The sequence below is a fragment of the Chiloscyllium plagiosum genome, chromosome 3 (genome assembly GCF_004010195.1).
Source record: "Chiloscyllium plagiosum isolate BGI_BamShark_2017 chromosome 3, ASM401019v2, whole genome shotgun sequence".
Classification (NCBI taxonomy): Eukaryota; Metazoa; Chordata; class Chondrichthyes; order Orectolobiformes; family Hemiscylliidae; genus Chiloscyllium; species Chiloscyllium plagiosum.
This window is the reverse complement of record NC_057712.1, coordinates 136,439,068-136,461,810: the sequence shown is the minus strand read 5'-3', so window position 1 is coordinate 136,461,810 and position 22,743 is coordinate 136,439,068. Positions and strand designations below refer to the sequence as shown.

At 41.4% G+C, this 22,743-nt stretch overlaps 1 protein-coding gene across 6 annotated transcripts in view; it reads left to right on the top strand.

The window, feature by feature from the left end:
• znf318 (zinc finger protein 318) overlaps nt 1-22,743 on the top strand; it is a 116,839-nt gene that overhangs the window by 34,385 nt on the left and 59,711 nt on the right. For all 6 annotated transcript variants that reach the window (XM_043687411.1, XM_043687412.1, XM_043687406.1 and 3 more), the window contains one exon: nt 15,226-15,946. In XM_043687411.1, the coding sequence (XP_043543346.1) occupies nt 15,233-15,946 (714 nt within the window). In that variant the 5' untranslated portion in view covers nt 15,226-15,232. The remainder of the gene's footprint in view (nt 1-15,225; nt 15,947-22,743) is intronic.

Sequence of the window (22,743 nt, the reverse complement as noted above, 5' to 3'; positions counted from 1 at the left end):
ACCCTCAATTTCTTTAGTCATCCAGCATTCCCTATACCTACTGTTCCAGTTCCTCATCCAGCATCTTTTGTCCTGAGTTCTCAAGTTTTCTTTTATTGTCTTCATCTGTGTGGTACAGCTCGCTGTTATAACTACAAGTAAATTGAGACGTGGTCATCCAAAAGTAGTTCCAGGGATGTGATACAACCTCATGCGACTATGCCAAAATGTAAAAGATGGTCAGTTTAACAGATATGGGAAGTGGTAGGAATCCTATGCTTCATATGCTTGTGTGGAGACGAGCTTTAACATAGGTCAGAGCAGACTCTGAGGTGTAGAATGCCTTCTGACTTTGTACAGACTGTAGTTTGCGTCTTATTGTTTCCACACTTCAATATCCAAATGTTCCATGTTATCATTTCCCACAATTGACATTGTCTGTTCCTTACCAAAGGCCTTTAATAGCTAGAATTTCAGCCCCTAACAGCAATCTAGATGCCTTTTTTTGTAATATCCTACATTGTTTGCTAGCTTTGTTTATTACGGAGTTTGTGGCGAAAGCTTTAACCCTTAACTAACTAAATCCCTTCACCCTCAGCTCTCTGGAATGAACTTGGATCTGTACCTGAAGTGCTAAAACTGGCAACGTTACAGCCAGGTGCTGTTAAATGGGATAAGAATAGGAGGCTAATTTATTCAACTAGGGCATGATGGGCAAAAGACGTCTTCTGTGCTTTAACTTTTCTGTGGTAACTAAAAACAAATAACCCATATACTGTTTCGGGATTAGTCGGTAATTGTGATTTCCCTCAGATTCTCAAGCTTTCTCTTTAATGTCAGTCACTGATCCCATCTCCAGCATTTATTTTTCTCTTGCAAGTTCTAAGAATCTGTTCCAGGTTTCTAAATTTTAATTTAATTTTAATCTGAGACAAGCGCTGACTATTGCTTTGGATACCTTAATGGTCTGCAGAACGATGTTCTGACAAACTGATGTACACATACAAGGCTATTATGGTCTCAGCTGTTATTACTAGTCAAGTCAGATCCTGGAATTAAATCTGGCTTGGTAGATCTTTAATGTATATTTAATCTTGCATTGAAACATATACTGGGAAGACTGTAAATTTCGTTTTGATTTTAGCAACAGACTGGAATTTTATAACCCAGGAAATGACAAAAAAAAACAAGCTGTATTAATGTAGCAATTTGATAGAGTTCAAAACCCACAGTTTAAAGTCCTTTCTACTCCCTAATACCATCACTTTCAAGTTAGTTGAACAAAATAGAAACGTCTTCCTATTGTGCCCAATCTGAAGGTTGGATGGAAGTGCTTTTTTTTTCCCCTCAGTTCCTGTTCTGTGAGCAGTGAAGTCACCTTCTTGAATCCTCTCACCCCTGCAATTTTCTCAGCTTTGAATAATCTAACATTTTAAGCAAACACCTCTGGCCTGGATGTTTACCTAAACTGAAACTAATTTTTTCTTCCTACTCTAAACAAACTCCTTTTTCAAGTCTAATTTATCCTAATGTACAAAGAGCATGCTCATCCTGGCTTCTGCTAAGTCAGTGTTTGTTTTTCTTTTAATCCTGTGTTGTAAAACTCACGTAATAAACAAATTTGAATATTCATGCAAGAGGCCTTCAGTCATTTTTTCTCTGCCAAATGTTTCAAAATCATGATTCCGAGAACACTGATCTAGTTGTTTATTAAAGCCCCTTTTCCAAGAAAAAAACTATCACCTGTGTGCCAACAGTTTCCAATTCAGACCCTGAAAGAAAATAGGAATGTTATAAATCACTTGCCTCTTATTACAAGACGCTATGTGACGTTAAGTTCCAAACATCTTCAGCTTCAAGGCTACTTTTTAAACAAAGTGCAATATCTTTCAACTCCATCCTCTGAATTGTTTAAACTTCATTCGTGGAATGAGGATGTCACTGGCTAGACCAGCATTTGTTGCGCATCCCAGAGGGCAGTTAAGTTTCCTGCATGATATGTATGTACCTATCAGGCAGGAAAGAAATGGTCGTGTGAGGGAGCCTTGGTTGACGAGAGAGGTTGAATGTCTGGTAAAGAGGAAGAAGGAGGCTTACATAAGGTTGAGGAAACAGGATTCAGACAGAGCAGTGGAGGGATACAGGATAGCCAGAAGGGACCTGAAGAAAGGGATTAGGAGAGCTAAGAGAGGGCATGAAAAATCGTTGGCAGATAGAGAGAGAGAGAGAGAGACTTACACCTCGCACCATCAAATGGATTCTAAGGTTACAAGGAAAATGCGGGGAAATGGACCTCAGGAATGTCGGTTCAGCCATGCTCCTGCTGAACAGCAAAGCAGGCTCGAAGGGCTGAATGGCCTACTCCTGGTTTGTGACACCAATAGCATGGGTTCAATTCCCATATCAGCTGAGGTGCCCATAAAGGAATCTCTTCCATCACCTCTCCCTCACCCAGGCATGGTGACCTTCAGGTTAAATCACCACCAGTCATCTCTCTCTCCAATGATGAAGCAACCCTAAGATCTGATAAGACAAGGATGACTTTAATTCACTTTCACAACACTCTGGCATTTCTCCCCCTTCCAACTTTCTATCCTCTCCCAATTTTGAAACACCTTCCATGAAGTATTAGCTTCACCAAGACTTCACTCACTTCAATCCATCTCTTTTTCCCTCTTGTTTGGTTGGGGTAAACACAGAGGACAGCTGACACAGAGGAGGCTGGAGAGACTCTGTGGGTCTGGCACCATTTGTGAGAAAAGAAACAGAGTTAACATTGTGAGTCCTGCAAGAATCTTCTTCAGAACTCTGAAGAAGAGTCATACCAGACTCAAACATTAATTCCGTTTCTCTCTGCCGATCTCCTGCTCAGTTTGTCCAGAATTTAGGAAAGTTTTAGGAAAGATGTGGAAGCTTTGGAGAGGGTGCAGAGAAGATTTACCAGGATGTTGCCTGGAATGGAGTGGAAGTCGTACGAGGATAGGTTGAGAGTTCTCGGCCTTTTCTCGTTGGAACGGCGAAGGATGAGGGGTGACTTGATGGAGGTTTATAAGATGATCAGAGGAATAGATAGAGTATACAGTCAGAAACTTTTTCCCCGGGTACAACAGAGTGTTACAAGGGGACATAAATTTAAGGTGAAGGGTGGAAGGTATAGGGGAGATGTCAGGGGTGGGTTCTTTACCCAGAGAGTGGTGGGGGCATGGAATGCGCTGCCCGTGGGAGTGGTAGAGTCGGAATCATTGGCGACCTTTAAGCGGCATTTGGATAGGTACATGGATGGGTACTTAATCTAGGTTAGAAGTTCGGCACAACATCGTGGGCCGAAGGGCCTGTTCTGTGCTGTATTGTTCTATGTTCTAATCAACTGCATTACTGTAGGTCTGGAATCACATGTAGTCCAGACCGGTGAAGGTGCTAGTTTGCTTCCCTGAAGGGCATTATAGAAAACTGGATGGGTTTTGCTGACGACGACAAATTCATGGTCATCATGAGACTCTCACTTGAAGATTTTTAAAATTGAATTTGAATTCAAATTCTGCCATCTGCTGTGGCAGGATTTGAACCTGGGTTTCTAGATTAACAGTCCACTGATTATACTACCAGGCCATTGCTTCCCCATTACAAAGCACAAAATGAAGAATTCTGGTCAAAATTAAATTTCTCACTGGAATCAGGATTATCCTCTGAGCTAGTTGCTGTTGTCCATTAGATTATATTAGATTAGATTAGATTAGATTACTTACAGTGTGGAAGTGTGAGCTCTTCTCTCTCCCAGTCCCGTCTATTTTTTCCTTCCCTTTGGTTATTTTGATTTTTCTCCTCTGCAATTCAAACTTTTTAAAAAAAAAACATTTTTTCCTTGCGACTTGCTTTTCAGTTCTGTTTCCAAATTCAGATTTTTTTCATTTTTGTTTCCGTTTCTCTTTCAATTTTACTTTCACTTCTAACAGAATCTCAGCTAATTCTTGTGGAGATTTCAAGTTCTTTTTATTCTAAATGAAGGGTAATGATTTTAAGTATCCTTTTGCAATCCTTTATTTATCCCTTCAGTTAACCTGCTAGCACTGTTGCTGTAGTCAAAGATATCAAATAACCGCTGTTATATTTTCTTCCTCCAGAAATATCTCAGCAACAGTTAAAGCCACTTTGAAATTCTCGCTGTATAACGTACTTAACAATTCCTGTTTTAATAGTTAATATCTCCATAACTTAATTTCCTTAAAAAGGTTCACTTATTGCTCTGAATTTCAACAAATTTCTAACCTGCCAAGAGAAGTCTGCACATGCACACCTTTATGGTTGCAGTTAGGTGTAATACTGGCCCAATCAGATTCCAGAATAAAATCTGACTTGATGAACCATAAATTTTCAAAGAATCATGCAGTACCAAAGAGGCCCTTTGGCCCATTGTGTCTGTACTGCCAAAAATGCATCATGACCTGCACTCGTCCCACTTTGCCACATTAGGCCCATAGCCTTCAATGTTATGATACTTCACGTGCTCATTCAAGTACCTTTTAAAGGTTGTGAGGTTTCCTGCCTCAACTACAGTCACAGGCAGTGCCTTCCAAATCTCCAACACCCTCTAGGTGAGGATGTTTTTCCCTCTAAACATCCTATATTTAAAATTATGCCACCTTGTTATGGCCCCCTCAACTAAGGGGAAAGTTGCTTTTTGTTCATCATGTTATGCCTTCCATATTCTTATACACCTCTATTAGGTCCCCCTGTAACCATCTCTGCTTCAGAGTTACCACCCAGAGCTTATCCAGCTTCTCTTCAAATCTGAAATGCTCCAACCCAAGTAACATACTGATGAATCTTTCTTACACTGTTGCAATCGCATTCGTCCCTAGTGTGGTGACCAGAGCTGCCTGCAGTATCAATATCAGCGATTACTCGGGGCAAATATGGTTGTTCTCTGTCAGTGCGTCTATTTGTGGGATATCAGATAGCTGAAGAAGCCGCTCTGGAATCCATAATTTCTTTGCAATGTGGACATTGGTGGGTGCTAATGGTGTTTGGAGGTGCTGGTGGCTGGGCCTTCCTAATGTTCGGTCTCTCCTTGCGCAAGAGTTGCTTCTGTTCAGTGCAATGGAGATCGTTTTCATGGCACATCGCTCCCTGCAGGTGATTCTGGTTTGCAGTCATGTCCTGCTGGTTGTTGATGTTAGATTAGATTAGATTAGATTACTTACAGTGTGGAAACAGGCCCTTCGGCCCAACAAGTCCACACCAACCTGCCGAAGCGCAACTCACCCAGACCCATTCCCCCTACATTTACCCCTTCACCTAACACTATGGGCAATTTAGCATGGCCAATTCACCTGACCTGCATATGTTTGGACTGTGGGAGGAAACCGGAGCACCCGGAGGAAACCCACGCAGGCACAGGGAGAATGTGCAAACTCCATTCAGTCGCCTGAGGCGGGAATTGAACCCAGGTCTCTGGCGCTGTGATACAGAATTTCTTGAACTTCGTCTCGATGTTATCTTTGAAGCATTTCTTTTGGCCACCAGAGCATGGTGACCTTCCTTCAGCTGGGAGTACATGATCTGTTTTGGGATTATGTGAATTGGGCATTCAGGTGACATGTCTGGTCCATTGGAGTTGCTGTTGAATTGTCGTGGAGTTGGCCTCCTCCAAGACTCTGATGTCAATGAGCTTGTCTTCCCAGATGATCTGTGGGATTTTCAGTCAGGATCTCTGGTGTTCCAGTATTTTCAGGTGCCTACTGTAGGTGGTCCACATTTCAGGGAGAAAGTGAGGACTGCAGATGCTGGAGATCAGAGCTGAAAATGTGTTGCTGGAAAAGCGCAGCAGGTCAGGCAGCATCCAGGGAACAGGAGAATCGACGATTCTCCTGTTCCTTGGATGCTGCCTGACCTGCTGCGCTTTTCCAGCAACACATTTTCAGGTCCACATTTCAGGTCCATTTAGCAGTGTGGGAAGAACAACAGCTTTGGAGACCAGAGCTTTAATCTGGACCTGTAGGTTATGATCTTCAAACATCCTTCTTCTGTCGGGCTTAGGCTGCGCTGGTACAACTCAGATGATGTTGAATTTCTGCATTGATGTTGGAAGAGAGAAGGCTGCCAATATATGGGAAGTGATCCACATTTTCAAGGGGATGTTGTTGACCCTTCTTGTAGGTGGAGTGGAGTCACTGGGTGGTGGTCGATGGAGTACTAGACTCTTCTGTGTTGAGGGTAAGGCAAAGGAGCATATATGCCTTGGCAAAGCCATCCAAATGGATTACAGATCTTCTACAGAATGTGCTGCCATGGCATTGATGTTAGCATTTTCAAGTTCTTAAGACAGCGGTGGTGGAGACCTTGCCCTTGGCCTTCAAACTATTGAAGTTGAACAGCCTGCTGTTGTTTCCGACTTAACATTGAGTTCTTAGAAACGCTGTGTCCAGCAGATATTCATTGTCTTGTTGTCTTTGAACAGTTTTTGTCCGTCTTCAGAGCACAGGATGTTCAGACCACGGTAGCTTTGATCGTATATTGCCTTAGTGGCACTCTGGCACCAGCTGCTAGATTTCCAAAGGCCTTATCAGTCCACCTTTTTTTTTGAATTCCTTACTCTCTTCTGGACATCAGCCTTAGCTTTGGCACAGACCCTTCTTTGGTCTTGCATTTCATGTCTTTCTGCTGGTCATACAAGGCTATTCTTGGAGATGAGGTGTTCAAGTCCTGATGATTTCTGAACTTGTACCTAAAGGTATTAGTGCTGGTACTGAGAATGGTTGATTTATGCAGACTCCAGTGTTCTCTTGTGTCCTCTGGGTATTTGTGAGGGAGGCTTTTAGCAGACGAGGCCTGTAGATGTTGTATAGTGACAGTGTCATCCAGGCTCTCTTTTGAATCTTGACTGGGTTTGCTTCTTAACCCTTTTTCTGTGTATTCTGGTGGACATTGTGGAACAGATAAGGTGTTGATCAGTCCAGCAATCATCTGAACCAATCATAATCCTGATGACATTCACATTCTGCCTGTCCGTGGAGTGAAAAATGATATAATTGATGAGGTGCCATTGTTTTTGAGTGTGGGTGCATCCGAGATGTTTTGAAGTTGTTTTTCTGACAGAAGAATGTGTTTGTGATGGTGAGGTTTTATGAGAAGGACTCCATTGGAGTGTTTCCAATATCTTCTCTTTCTGTGGTGCTATTCCAAAGGTTGTGGTCTCGACCAGCTCTAGCATTAAAGTCTCGAAGAAGAATAATCTTGTTGAGGATCCTTGACAAAAGTATGCCGAGGTTGGCATAGAAAGTCTCCTTTACTTCCTCTCTGAGTCGAGGTTTGGACAGAAGGCACTCACAACTGTGGCTGCTCTGCCGTTGAGATTTTCATGGATCATACTTTGTCTGGGGCATCACCTTTGACCTTACAGTCATGGGTGACACTGCCAGGAGCTATGCTTGTGTTCCCAGATATGCACAAGCCTCGCCACCACAATTAGGGGGCTCTCCAGTTATGAGCTAACCTAAGTTCTGTACAGCTCCAGTGTAACCTCCCTGCTGTTATACTCTAGTGCCACAACTGATAAAGGCAAGGTCCTGTCTGCTGTCCTGTTAACATGTCCTGTAACCTATGGGGATCTGTGGACTAACATCCCAAGATCCCTCTGCTCCTCTGACCTTCTCAGTGTCTTGCCATTCATTGAGTGCTTCCTTATCTTGTTACTGCTTCCAAAGTGTATAACCTCATATTTATTAGGATTAACTTCCACATGCCACTGATTTACTCTTCTGACCATTCCATTTCTATACACCCATAACCTAACCTTCCTCTCTGAATCACCTTTGTCTCATCCACAAATCTGTTTACCATGTCCCCAACACCTATATTTTCATCAACATCATTTATGAATATCACAAACAAGATGGGACTTAGCACTGATCCCTGTGGTACACAACAGCATGCTGGACTTCAGTTACACAAACAACTTGTACCATCACCCTCCATCTCCTTTCGCTAACCTAATTTTGGATCTAACTTCCCAAATTATCCTGGATCCCATGAGCTTTTACCTCCTTTATCATTCTTCCATATGGGATCTTGTCCAAGACTTGCTGAAATCCATATAAACTTCTTAAACTTCATCAATCCTCATTGACACACTGGTCACCTTCTCTCAAAGTCCCACCAGTTTACTATCGTGGCCAATTATTGAACATATTCACAAGGGCTGCCAGTGCAATTTTCCCAGAAGGAATTACTGCTAACAGACAATTTAAAGAAAATAACAAATGTCTGTTTATGTATGTGTGAGTATCCGAAAAGATCTAAAAAAAAATTCAGTCGTTGTTCTTAGCAAAATCCTTTGTTCAACCCCAGTCAAGTATCAATCCTTCACCCTAATATTTCTTACTCAACTGACTCAAGGCTGCAAGCAGTATCCTTTTGCCAGATTTATGCACATTTATTAGATGTGGTTCTCTTCATTTCTGTCTTTTCCCAAAGACAACACAAGTTCACTCCCTGATCTTTGCTCACTGGACCCCTTAAGAAAATCTCAGTGATTTTTACAGCTATTTTGAATACTTTAAATCTACTAACTAGCATAACTGCCTTAGATCCTAATTTCTGAACCGAGCCACTTTATGGTATATTCATCTGTCTCCTGCTGGGCTGTAAATCTTGGCTTCATGACTATTTCAGCTTTTCTCTCACCAGATAGTCAATTAGGCCATTCAGCTGAAGCCACATGATTTATTGGAAATGTCAAATGGAAAAGGATGCATTTATGGCCCTTGAAAATAACCAAGGCACCTTCACAGAACTAATAACCAAAAGAAAATTGTTTACCTTTACTGTAGAGCACGTTTCCAAATAATATTAGATACAATCTCAACATTGATCACAATGAGACATCATTGCAGAGTTCACTTTTGTACTTGCTCAATGCCTATATAATTCCTTGCAAAACAAATAGGATAGATAAAGGGGAAGCAGTAGCACTAATGTATTTGTGTTTTTAGAAAGTGTTTGATAAGATAAGACTTAGACGACATAAGCTAAAACTCCATGCGGAAGTACAGAGGAACTTCAATTATCCAAATATCAGATTATCTGGCAAGATGGCAAGGTCCCATTGCTTGGCTAAACTATGTTATCTGGCATTCGATTATCTGGAATTCGATTAATTGAATCAAATACTGCCTGCCCGTGTCCTTTGGATCAGCAAGGTTCCTCTGTAGTATATCAGAAGTAGGTATAGCTGGGTAATCGAAGACTGAGAGTTGAGATGAGAGGGGAATTTTCAGGATGGCAACCTACACCTGCTGGCGTGCCAAAAAGATCAATGCTGGGACCACAGTTATTACCAATATATGTTAATGACTTGGATGTGGAAAATTAATGTACCATAGTCAGATTTGTGGGAAGGTGAGTGCTGATCATGATGCAAAGAGTTAGCAGAGGGCCATAGTCTGATATGACATAAACTTGGCAGATGGAATATCATGTGGGAAAGTGTTGTATTGCACTTTTGCCAGAAGCATAGAGAAGCTGAATATTATTTTAAAGAGAGAATGACTGCTAAAAACTTCACAGGAGAATTTGGGAATCCATGTACGTAAGTCACAAAAAAGCTAGTATGCTAAATTCAACAGGTCATTTGAAATGTTAGCTTTTATTTCAAAAGAAATGATGTGTAAATATAGATCTTGCTTAAACTATGCAAGGCATTAGTCAGACTACAGCAGGAATACTATGAACAGTTTTGGTAACCTTATTTGAGGAAAGATACTTGCATTGGAAGAAATCCATAGAAGGTTGACAAGGTATTTTAATCTCAGGTATGGACAGACTGTCTTAGGAGGAGGAGTTGAATAGATTGGGCCTGCACTCAGTGGAACACAATTCTTAGAAGACATGACAGGGTAGTTGCAAAAAGGTTGTTTCTCCTGGTGGGAGAATCTGGTCCCAGATGGCATAATCTCAGAATAAGTGGTCATCCAGAATTTCTTCTGAGGGTAGAGAATTAGTGGAATTCTTTACTGTAAAGGGCTATAGCAACTGGTTCAGTACATTCAAGGCTGAGATGGACAGATTTTTAATCAGTAAGGAATCAAGGATTATGAGGAAAAGGCAGAAAGATGGAGTTGAGGGTTATCAGAGAGGCCATGAACTTATTGGATTGCAGAGAAAACTTGATGGGCTGAATGGCCTACTTCTGCTGTGTTGCTCTCAGGTTGTAACTTGTAAAATACAATAGCTTGACGTCAGCTGGAGTAGTGTAGCAAGTTCTGTGTGCTGCATTCGAGAAAGCTTCAGAGTGAATTTAGAAAAGAGAATGGTTCCAGGAATGAGGAATTTCTGTTCTGAAGGTAGCTTGAACAAGTTGGAACTGTGTCTTAAGGGAAGGGAAGGCCTCAGGAAAATTTAAAAGTGTGCAAAATTTTTGGGTGTCTATCAAGGGTAGATTGGAAAAAATCATTCCTACTTGTGAATGGATCGAGAGCCATAACACTGCAAGAAATAATAACAGAGTAGGCCATTCGACTCCTTCAGCCTGTTGCGCCAGGAGAAGGATCCCCTTGATCCAACATGCCTCATATCACTTTACAACCTTTTCCAAGAACTTTTCATTGCCCTCCTGATCAAGAATCTATCTCGGTCTTAAATATACAAAAGGACTTTACCCCTACAACATTCTGTGCCAAGGAGTTCTGAAGACACTGAAACCTTTGAGAGAAGAAATTCCTCGTCATCTCGGTGTTAAATTGGCATCCCTTTATTCTGAGACTATGCCTTCTGGTCCCAGACACATTCAGGAGGGGAAGCATCCTGTCAGCATTTACCCTGTAAAGCCTGTTAAAAATCATATATGTTTCAATGTGATCATCTTGTATCCTTCTAACTCCAACAAGTCGAGTCCTAATCTGTTTAACATTAGCTCATAAGGCGATCCCTCCATAGCAGGTATCATCCTAGTGAACTTGCTGTGCAATGTCCACTATGACAAAATATCTTAAATAAGGAGACCAAAAATGATCTCGACTCCAGATGTGCTCTCACCATCACTTGTACAGCTGCAGTGAGACTTGCCTACTCTTAAGCTCCAACCCCCTTGAAATAAGAGCCAACATTCCATTCGCCTTCCTGATTACATGCTGCCCCTGTGTGCTAGCTTTCTATGTTTTGTATACACGTATTCTCAAGGTGCCCTGGAGTTTTTCTTCATTGAAGCAATCTTGTTGCAGCTTTGTTCTTCCTTCCAAAATGAACGACTTCACATTTTTGCTTTGAAAGAATACAGATTTAAAGTTACTTCCAAAATTAACAAGAACTAATTCAAAAGGTCTTTTTCATATAATTAGTAAAGATCTGAAATACACTGCATGACATTGTGATTTGGAGGAGCCGGTGTTGGACTGGAATGGACCAAGTTTAAAAATCACACAACAGGTTATAGTCCAACAGGTTTATTTGGAAGCACTAGCTTTCGGAGCACTGCTCCTTCCTCACGTGGTTGTGGAGCAGGACATTAATACACAGAACTTATAGTTAAAGATTACAATGTCATTGCAACTGAAATGATACATTGAACAAACCTAGATTGTTGTTAAGTTGTTCATCTTTTAGAATGGGTTGCAGGTTTCGGTTCACTAATATGTAAATCCCAGAACTACTATTAAGTTACATTCTTGAGGTAACTTCAGGTTTTATTAAAAAAAGACATCTCTGCTCAGATGATGAATTAAAGGTATGAGGTTAGAGTCGGCAAGATCTGAATGCAGTACAGAGAAATCAGTAAAGATTTATAAGTGGCTCTAGTACTGAATTACTTCAGTTTTGTTGTTAGATCTGAGAAGTTAGTGCTGTTTCCTCGGAGAAGGTAAGATTGAAAGATTCCAAAGATATTTTCCCATAAAGGGTTCTGCAGAGAGAAAATGCTGACATTGCTGAAAGAAGGGACAAAGATTTAAGATAATTGATAAAATTGGCGACATGAGGAAAACATTAGCAGAGTCAAAGTGTCATACGGCTTAGAAACAGGCACTTTGGCCCATGATGTGTGTGCTGACCAACAAACATCAAACTATGGTTATCCCATAACCTACTGTGGCCTGGCATTTTTAATGCTCATCCAGATGCTTCTTAAATATTGTGAGGGTACCTGCCTCACCCACCCTCTCAGGCAGCAAGTTCCATATACTTACCGTACTCTGGAAATTTTTTTGTTCCTCTGACCTCTTCTAAACCAAATACTCCTTACCTTAAACTTGTCCTGTCTGGTCTTAGTTATGTTTGCCACGGGGAAGCCATTCTCATAATTGATTGGTGCCACGTGGATCAATGCTGGGTCCACTTCTTTTTGTCATTTATGTAAATGATTTCGACTTGCGCATAAGAGGTGTAGTTAGTAAGTTTGCAGAAGACACCAAAATTGGACATGTTGTTGACAGAGAAGAAGGTTACCTCAGATTACAACGGGATCTTGATCAGATGGGCCAATGAGCTGAGGAGTGGCAATTGGAATTTAATTTAGATAAATGCGAGGTGCTGCATTTTGGGATAGCCAATCTTAGCAGGACTTATACACTTCATGGTAATGCCCGAGGGAGTATTGCTGAACAAAGAGACCTTGGAGTGCAGGTTCATAGCTCCTTAAAAGTAGAGTTGCAGGTAGATAGAACAGTGAAGAAGGCGTTTAGTATGCTTTCCTTTATTGGTCAGAGTATTGCGTACAGGGTTGGGAGATCATGTTGTGGCTGTACAGGACATTGGATAGGCTGTTTTTGGAATATTGCGTGCAATTCTGGTCTCCTTCCTATCAGAAAGATGTTGTGAAACTTGAAAGGGTTCAGAAAAGATTTACAAGGATGTTGCCAGGATTGGAGGATTTGAACTCGGGGGCGAGGTTGAATAGGCTAGGGCTGTTTTCCCTGGAGCTTCGGAGGCTGAGGGATGACCTTCTAGACGTTTATAAAATTATGAGGGGCATGGATAGGATAAATAGACAAAGCCTTTTCCGTGGGTTGGGGGTGTCCAGAACCAGAGGGCATAGGTTAAGGGTGAGTGGGGAAAGATATAAAAGAGACCTAAGGGGCAATTCTTTCACAGAGAGTGGTACGTGTATGGAATGAGCTGCCAGAGGAAGTGGTGGAGGCTGGTACAATTGCAACATTTAAAAGGCATCTGGATGGGAAATGCTTAGAGGGATATGGGTCAGTGCTGGCAAATGGAATGAGATTAGTTTAGGATCTCTGGTTGGCATGGACAAGCTGGACCGAAGGGTCTGTTTCTGTGCTGTACATCTCTCTGACTCTATCTAATCTGTCAATGGCTCACAATTTCGCATACCCCAATGAGATACCACCTCTGCTGTAAGGAAGACAAACGCAGCCTGTTCAGTCTCTCGTCATAGCAGTCTCTCTTCTCTCGTTGAGATTTTTCACCCCAGGCAATATACTGGTGAATGTCCTGTCCACCTTCTCCAATGCAGTTGCATTCTTTGTTCGTGTGGTGACAAGCCTGCATATATTTGTGGCCTAACCAATAAAGTTGTCATTCGACTTCCTTGCTCCCACAATCTGTGCCCTGGTTAATGAAGGCATGCATCCTGTATGCCTCCTTCACTATCCTGTCTGCCTGTGCTGAGACCTTCAGGGATCTATGGCCATGAACACACAGTCCCTTTGTTCTTTGGTACTCTCTTGGGACCTACCTTTCATTGTGTATAGGGTTCCCTTATTAACCCTCCCAAAATGCAACGCTTTGCATTTATTGAGATTACATTTCAAACTGGTTGGGGTATGGAAAGCACACCTGCATCTGGGGGAGTCAGATTCACTTGAGGCTTTCAAGAGTGAATTGGATTATTATAAGGAGGAATGTGCAGCCAGAAGAAGAATGAAATAATGCTTGGTAAATTGCACCTCTGGATAGTGAAGAGTCGAGAGCATGGTACTGGAAAAGCACAGCAGGTCCGGCAACAATCGAGGAGCAGGAGAATCGATATTTTGGGCAAAAGCCCTTCATCAGGATTCCTGATGCAGGGCTTATGCCCGAAATTTCGATTCTCCTGCTCCTCAGATGCTACCTGACCTGCTGTGCTTTTTCAGCATTACGCTCTTGACTCTGATCTCCAGAATCTGCAGTCCTCACTTTCTCCTCTGGAGAGTCAACACAGACAATGGGCAAATGTCCTCTTGCATGCTCTTGTCTGAAAATCTGGCAGTTTTACATCTATTCTGAAGTACCTGTTAATGATGGAGTTAGAATACATTTTTCTTTTCCATATCTCCTGTGTAAAGTTCTGGAATTCATAAAGTTCTATCCTAGAATCTCAGAGGGTTCAAATTATTGAAAGCAAACTGACTATTTCACACCTTACTGGCTGTGAGCAGAATCTAATCACCCATTTTGTGGTCTGTAATTTAATTGAATGCTTTCTTCTCACCTACAGGTAAAGAACATGTAAAAACAAAAGAAGTGTTACTTCACTAAAAGTAGCATTCTGTATGTTAAATGCTTCTTACATTATCAGTAAATAAGGGTTATGCTTTTTGGTGGCATATTAAAATGGAATGTGGGACAATCTAGCAAGTCTACTACTTGCAACCATTTACAAATCTCATCGTCTCAAATTTGAATCTTTTGAGTTGAAACAAAATTTTGGGATGAGATTATTATTAGCCAGGATATTTATTGAACTTGCCTTAACATTGCATCCTTTGGAAGTATGGAACCTTGGTCACATAAATAGTAAGTTCTCAGATTTAATCCATACCATTATCTTCCCTCAACGCAAGTACAAACAGAAATGGTACAGTTAGTTAGCCTTGGTTAACTAGTAAAGTTTGCTTATTATTTAATACTCTCCAGAGATTCTTGTCAATTTTTTGAAAAGAATTGCTGTTCCAATCATGTGGAGGGAAGTGCACAAGCATAGACATTAAAGCAAAACTTCAATGTTGTATTTCCTTAGCTGTAAAGTGTCAATCTCGGCGATATATCTAGCCTAGAGTTTGAATCCCTTCTGATTTACAATTAACATTGTTAATGCTGAGCGATTTTGATACTTGAATAGTCTTGACTCTTATACTGCTCTAATTTATCAGTCCCCTTAGGTAAATTCATTACTCTTGGCAGTACCGAATAAGGTTCAGCTTGCCCACAGTTTTGCCATAAACACTTAGCAGAAGTAAGAACCATCACTTAGGATAATTAATGTCTCTGTGTTTTTCTTATGATTTCTTCCTTGACTTGTTCTTTTATGACCAACAGGGATGAAATGGATGATGGTCTCATTTACAGAATTCCTTTGCAACGATCTTCAAATGTGCAGGGGAAATATCCAATTCATGATGACCAGACTCAGGGCTATCTAGACATGATACCCTCTGGTGACTCGTTTAAGCGAAGACCTGACTATGGTTTGCCAGGTTTTTCTCACAGACAAGAAGGGCGAAGATCAAGTGAACATGGTGCAGACAAGTTAAAGAAAATTCCTTATCCTCACTCGAGATCTGATGATCGCGGAAGAGATCCTAAACGTTCAAGGCTTGAACATCGTAGCCGCAGTAAGGATCATCATAGCAGAGAGCAACGTAGCCGCAGTCCAGAAAGACACCGGAGTTACAGGGCTAGAAGTTCTGATCGGCGAAGAAGCATTAGTCCTCCTCGGAATCCGAGCAACAGTCATGCACAGGAACATTTTCCGTACAGCAAAAGTAAAAATGATGAATTCCGTGAATTGGAAATTGCTCGCAGAAGGAAAGAGCAAGAAGAGAGGATCAGAGCAGAAATGCTACCTCCCCCTCAGCGGGAACTCTCAAACCGCACATACGGTCTATCTGAGCATTTTGATAAGAGTATGTTAGGCATTCAGCAGTCTCCCAGCAGTAGCTATGTTTTACATAGACCTGATGAGGCTCCGCAAATGCCAAAGAAATCTATCCTCAAAAAACGCACAGAATCAGGATTGGAGCCCTCCACTGCAATGCAGGTTTGATTTGCTTCTTTTTAAAAGACTATGATTTGTGTAAGTGCCACCTATGGATGACTTAGAAAAATTTGATGTATTTTAGAAGGGAAGGAAAGCAACAGCCAGTCTCAAAGATGGCTCCTCAGGAAGTCCAAGTGTCCAAAAGGTTTTTCAGACCCTGTTCAGCCATTCTTTATGGCTGATCATCAAGCTCAATACCTTAATCCTGCCCTCCCCTTATATCCTTTGAGCCACAAGAGCTACATCTACTTCCCTACTTCAAAACATAATGTTTTTGCCACAACCATTTTCTGTGGTAGTGAATTCCACAGGCTCATCACTGTCTGGGTGGAGAAATTTCTCCTCATCTCAGTCCTATACCCCTTCTTGTTAAATTATGACCTCCTGGTTCTGGACTCCCTCACGCAGTGGAACATCTATCATAGGTACAGGAGTAGCTATTTAGCCATGAGCTTGTTCCACCATTCAGTGAGATCATGGCAGATCTGTGGCCTCATTCCATGTACCCAACTTTCGTCCATATCCCTTAATACCTTTGCTTAACAAGACAGTGTTTATCTCTGATTTGAAATTAACCATTTGTCAGAGTTCCAAAACCATGCCACACTTTGTGTAAAACTGTGTCCGAACATCTGTCCTGAATGGTGTGGCCCTAATTGTTAGACTGTGTTTCCTCGTTCTAAAATTGCCAACCAGTGGAAAAAGTTGATTTGTGTTTCAACTGTCTTATCCTTTTAATATCTTGAAATCTTTGATCAATCACCCCTTAACCTTCAAAATTCTAGAGGAAGCACGTCCAATTTGTCTAATCTCATTTAATAGTTAATCCCTAAAATTCAGATATTCTAGTGAACCTATATTAGATTACTTACTTACAGTGTGGAAACAGGCCCTTCGGCCCAACAAGTCCACACCGACTCTCCGAAGAGCAACCCACCCAGACCCATTCCCCTACATTTACCCCTTCATCTAACACTACAGGCAATTTAGCATGGCCAATTCACATAACCTGCACATTTTTGGACTGTGGGAGGAAACCGGAGGAAACCCACACAGACACAGGGAGAATGTGCAAACTCGACACAGTTGGTTGCCTGAGGCGGGAATTGAACCCGGGTTTTTGGCGCTGTGAGGCAGCAGTGCTAGCCACTGTGCCACCGTGCTGCCCACTTAATATTGTACTGCTTCCAAAGTCAGTATATCCTTCCTAGGTTGTGGTGCTCAGATTTGCTCTCAGTATTCCAAGTGGGGTCTACAAAGGTTTTGTATAACTGCAGCATAACTTCTGCACCTTCGTATTTTGGTCCTCTGGATGTAAAGGTCAGCATTGCATTAGTGTTCTCTGTTATTTTCTGCACTGTGATATTTTAAAGATATACACAGCTAAACTAAGTCTCTTTGGATGCCTACTGTATGTACTTTCATGCTGTCTAGAAAGTACCCCCATCTATCATTTTTGTTCAGTCCAGAATGGATAACCTGTCACTTCTTTACATTGAACTCTATCTGCCACAGTTTTGTCCATTCACTTAGCATAAATTACAATGGGAATTTGATAGACTATCATGTATACTTTCTACATTGCTACCTATCTATTCAATTATCTAAGTTTGTTTGTATATAATGTGAATAATTGAGGCCCTAACACTGGTTTTTGTGGGACACCAGTAGTTAAATTCTGCCAGTTTGAGTATCAACCCATTATATCCCTACTTTGTAACTTGCCACTCAATTACTTTCCCAGCAATGTCAATAATTTTCCCTCAGTCTATGGGCTTATACCTTAGTTAACAGTCTCTATGTGGGAATTTATCAGATGATTTTTGCCAGTCCGTACAAACAACATCCATAGACATTCTCCTGCCCCCACTGTCTTCGTAATCTCTGCAAAAAAAAAATTCAATGAGGTTTGTCAGGCATGACCTACCTGTCATGCATCCATGCTGGCTTGACCTAATTAACTGAAAATTTAAGATTTTCAGTTACCCCATCCTTGATTATCAACTTGCATGTCCTCTGGTTTTGGACTTCTCCACCTTTGGAAAAAGACCTTGGCTATCTGATCTATTTATGCCCTTCATCATTTTATAAATCTCTATAAAGTCAACCCTTAACCTTTGACGCTCTAGGGGGAAAAGACTCAGCTTATTCAGCCTCTCTTATAACTCAAACTCTCTAGAATCTGAATAAATTCAGCCACAATTGAATAGCAGAACAGATTCGCTGAGCTAAATGGCTTAATTTATGCTCCTGTGTCGTATGGTCTAAATCTTTTCTGCATCTTCTTAAGTTTGACAACATCCTTCCTATAGAAGGACAACCAAAATTATATACACATGAGAGGTCCCCCACTCCTAAACTGCAGTGAAAATGATCGTAACTGATTGACTCACTCTTCTTTCAGTCTTGTTATTCCAGGAATCAATCTGGTAAACCTTTGTTGCAGTTCTCTGTTGCTAAAACGTGCTTCTAAGATAAGGAGATCAAAATTCCAGGTGTGACCTCATCAATGCTCTGTATAATTGAAGCAGGACATTCTTCTTCCTGTATTCAAATCCTTTTGCTATGAAAGCCAATATTCAGTTGGCCTTCCTTTATGGCCTGATGCATTTGGGGGTTGGGGTTTAGTCATAATCCACTGAACATAGTTAGAACCTGGAATTGATCACTGAGGGCTGGAATGCAATGGGGAGTGAGTAACCGTCCAGTTGAATGCACCTTGGTCAGACCCCAATTGGGGGAGTATGGTCTGGACACCACCTCAAGAAGATATTTTGGCTTCTGGAGAAGTCCACTATGATCATACAGGGGTGAAAATGCTTAAAGTAACAGGGCAGGTGATGTTCAGTTTCTTTGAATTTAGATTAAACTAAGATCTAACTAAAGTGTTAAAATAACTTTATATGGTGAGTAATAACTGTTTGCTTTATTGACGGAATCCAGATTTAGGGATGATAATTTTAAAATTACAGCCAGAGTTTTCAGCAATGACATGAAGAAGCACTTCGCCATGTAAAGGATAGTGGAAATCTGTACCAGCCTTGCCCAAAAAAGTCTTGAGTATTGGGTTGATTGCAATTTTAATCTTGAAAATATCACCATTTCTGTTTGATAGGAATGACCATAAGATATAGGAGCAGAATCAGACAATTTGGTCTGTTGAATTTGCTCTGCCACTTGAGCATGGCTGATGTATGACTAAATCCCATTCTCCTGCCTTCTCTTTGTAACCATTGAATGCCTTACCAATCAAGAGTGTACCCGTCCCTATCTTCAGTGTACTCAAAGACTTGGCCTCCACAGCCTTCTGTAGCAATGAGTTCCACAAATCCTCCATCCACTGGTTGAAGAAATTCCTTCTAAGCTTGACTCTAAAGGATTGTTCCTTCATTCTGAGGCTGTGCCCTTGGGTCCTAGTCTCTCTTACTGGGGGAACATTTTCTCCATGTCCCCACTATCCAGGTTTCTCAGAATTCTTGAAGTTTCAAAGAGATTCCCTCTCCTTGTTCTAAACTCCATTGCGTACAGACCGAGATTCCTCAACTACTCCTCCTGTGACAAGCCCATCATCCCCAGGATCATTCTTGCAGACCTCTCTGGACCGCTTCCAAGGCCACCACATCCTTCCTTAGATATGAGACCAAAAACTGCTCTCCACATGTCTGGTCTGACCAGAGCCTTATAGTATATCTCTGCTTTTGTATTCGAGCCCTTTCGAAATGAATGCTGACATTCTATTTGCCTTCCTAACTGCCAAATGAACCTGCACATTAAGAGAATCCTGAACTTGGACTGCTTAGTCCCTTTGTTCTTCAGATTTCCAAACCCTTCCCTATTTCAAAGTAGTCTATGTCTCTCTTCTTCCGACCAACGTGTATTTCCTCACATGTTAAACTAAGTTGTATAAATTGAGATATAGAGCAAAGATTATTTGTTTGAATATTGGAAAACCGTTGAAGGGTTGTATGGTATCCTTGCTCTGAAAACTGCATGTGTGGTGAGTATTGATGTAGCGACTGACAGCCACCTTCCCATACCAGTCTTTCGTCAGTGTCTTGTGCCAGAGAGTAAGTTTAACAACTGTCGAGTATGTTTAAACAGAGAGCCATGCAAGCATGTGTGTTAGGAACATAAGTAGGCTGTATGTCTCTCTGGGCTGGTGCACCTGCTTGTAGTCACTATTAATTATCATAAAATCTAACTGGTGCACTGTCCTTGAGGGAATAAAGTTGACAATCTTACCTGATCTGGCGTACTTTTGGGCGGCTCAGTGGTTAGTACTGCTGCCTCAGTGTTGGGGGCTGGGTTTGATTCTTGCCTTGGGCAACTGTCTGTGTGGAGTTCTCTCTGTCTGCTTGGGTTTCCTATGGTGCTGTAGTTTCCTCCATTCAAAAATGTGCAGAAGAGGTGAATTAGCCATACTAAATCGCGCATATTGTCCAGAATTGTGCGGGCTAGGTGGTATAGCCATGATAAATACAGGGTTGTAGGTATAGGGTAAGGTGGTGGATCTGAGTGCGATGCTCTTTGGACTCAATGGGCTGAATGGCTTGCTTCCACACTGTAGGGGTTCTATGATTTTATGTTAGGGTTTCTATTTTCAGCTTATGGGTGACTTATCTCTCCACCCTGGAGGCTCCCTGCCTCTATTCCTGATGAAGGGCTTTTGCCCGAAACATCGATTTTCCTGCTCCTCAGATGCTGCCTGACCTGCTGTGCTTTTCCAGCACACTTTAATCTTAACTCTGGTTTCCAGCATCTGCAGTCCTCACTTTTACCTTTTTATTTTAGGCCTACATCAATGTAGCTGACTCTTCAGTGCCCTCTGAATAACTAATGGTGAGCGATACCCACATCCCATGAATCAATTTAATAGCAAAGAAAAAACACCCATTTTCCCCATACCTCAGTTCTCCAGTCTCTTTCCATTTCAGTAATATGTTGCCTTTGTGTTCTTTCTCTAAGTACGCAAGTTCACATTTCAACCGCCCAATTTTTATTTACTCAGTCAGCTATATACGATCCTTTACAGTCTCCTTATGTCCTCTTCACAACATATTTTCCTACTTATATTTGTATCATCAAATTTAGCAACGTATATTATGCCTCTTATGCCCACCTTCTGACTCCTATGAGCCAGTGAGTCCTCTCTCCACACTCGTATTTTACTCTATATGTTACAAACTCTTACTTTGTGTTGTACACCTTGGTGTGGAACTTTGTCAAATCTCTGGGAATCTCAGTATGTTACATTTACTGGTTCTCCCTTATCTCTATTGCTTATTAGTTCTTCAAAGATCTCTAATAAATTAGTCAATTGTGATTTTCTTTCACAAGCTATTGACTATACCTCATTGCACTAAGAATTTTTTAAGTGCCCTCTTATAATCACTTTTAAAAATAGATTCCGGAATTTTTCCTACAACAGATCTTATGCTAACAGGCCTTAACCTTAATTTCTGCTTTCTATCTGTTTTTATTGAATAGAGGAGTTACATTTGCTGTTTTTTAGTCTGATTAGATTCCAGAATCTAATGTAAGATTAAGTACGATGCATCTACAATCTCAGCACCAACTTCTTTTCAGATCTTTGGACAAAGCCAGCCAGGGCCAGGAGACTCGCCCATGCTAACCAAGTGTTACATAAAAACACTAAATTTAGAGCAGGAATAAGTCATTCGGCCCTTTGAGCCTGCTCCACCATTCGTTATGATGGCTGATCAATAGCCTGTTCCTGTTTTTCCCCTCATATCCTTTGATCCTTTTAGCCCCAAGTGTTATATCCAACTCCTTGAAAACATACAATATATTAGCCTCAACTCCTTTCCATAGTAGTGAATTTTATAGGGTTAGCACTTTCTGGGTGAAGACATTTCTTGTCTCAGTCGTAAGTAATTTGCCCCTGCCCTTCGTTCTGGACTTCACCACCATTGCGAACATTATTACTGCATCTACCTTGCCAAGTCCAGTTCGAATCTTCTAGGTTTCTGTGGTCCTCCCTTCATTTTACTGAACTCCAGCAAATGTAATCTTAATCATTTCAACCTCTCAGTATACATCAGTCCTGCTATCCCAGGAATCGAGCAAGTAAACCTTAGCTGCATTCCCTTCATCACAAGAACATCTTTCCTCAGTAAAGGAGACCAGAACTGTATACATATTCAAACATATAACCTAGGTCCTCTATAATTGCAGCAAAATGACCCTGCTCCTGAACTCATGCTTTCACTATCAAGGCCATGCCTTCCTGACCACCTGCTGCTCCTAGATGCTTACCCTCAGCCAATGGTATACGAGGAAGCCCAGATCTTGTTGCATATTCCCTCCTATAAATTTATTGCAATTCAGATAGTCTGCCTTCCTGTTTTTGCTACCAAAGTGGCTAATCTCAAACTTATCTGCATTATTCTGCATCTACAATATGTTTGCCTACTCACACAGCTTGCCCAAATCACACTGAAGTATCATTGCATTCTTCTCATAGCTCGCCTTACCATCCCATTAACAGACAATAATGTAGTAAAAACAATGACTGCAGATGCTGGAAACCAGATTCTGGATCAGCGGTGCTGGAAGAACACAGCAATTCAGGCAGCATCCGACGAGCAGCAAAATCGACGTTTCGGGCAAAAGCCCTTCATCAGGAATAAAGGCAGAGAGCCTGAAGCGTGGAGAGATAAGCTAGAGGAGGGTGGGGGTGGGGAGAAAGTAGCATAGAGTACAATAGGTGAGTGGGGAGGAGATGAAGGTGATAGGTCAGGGAGGAGAGGGTGGAGTGGATAGGTGGAAAAGGAGCT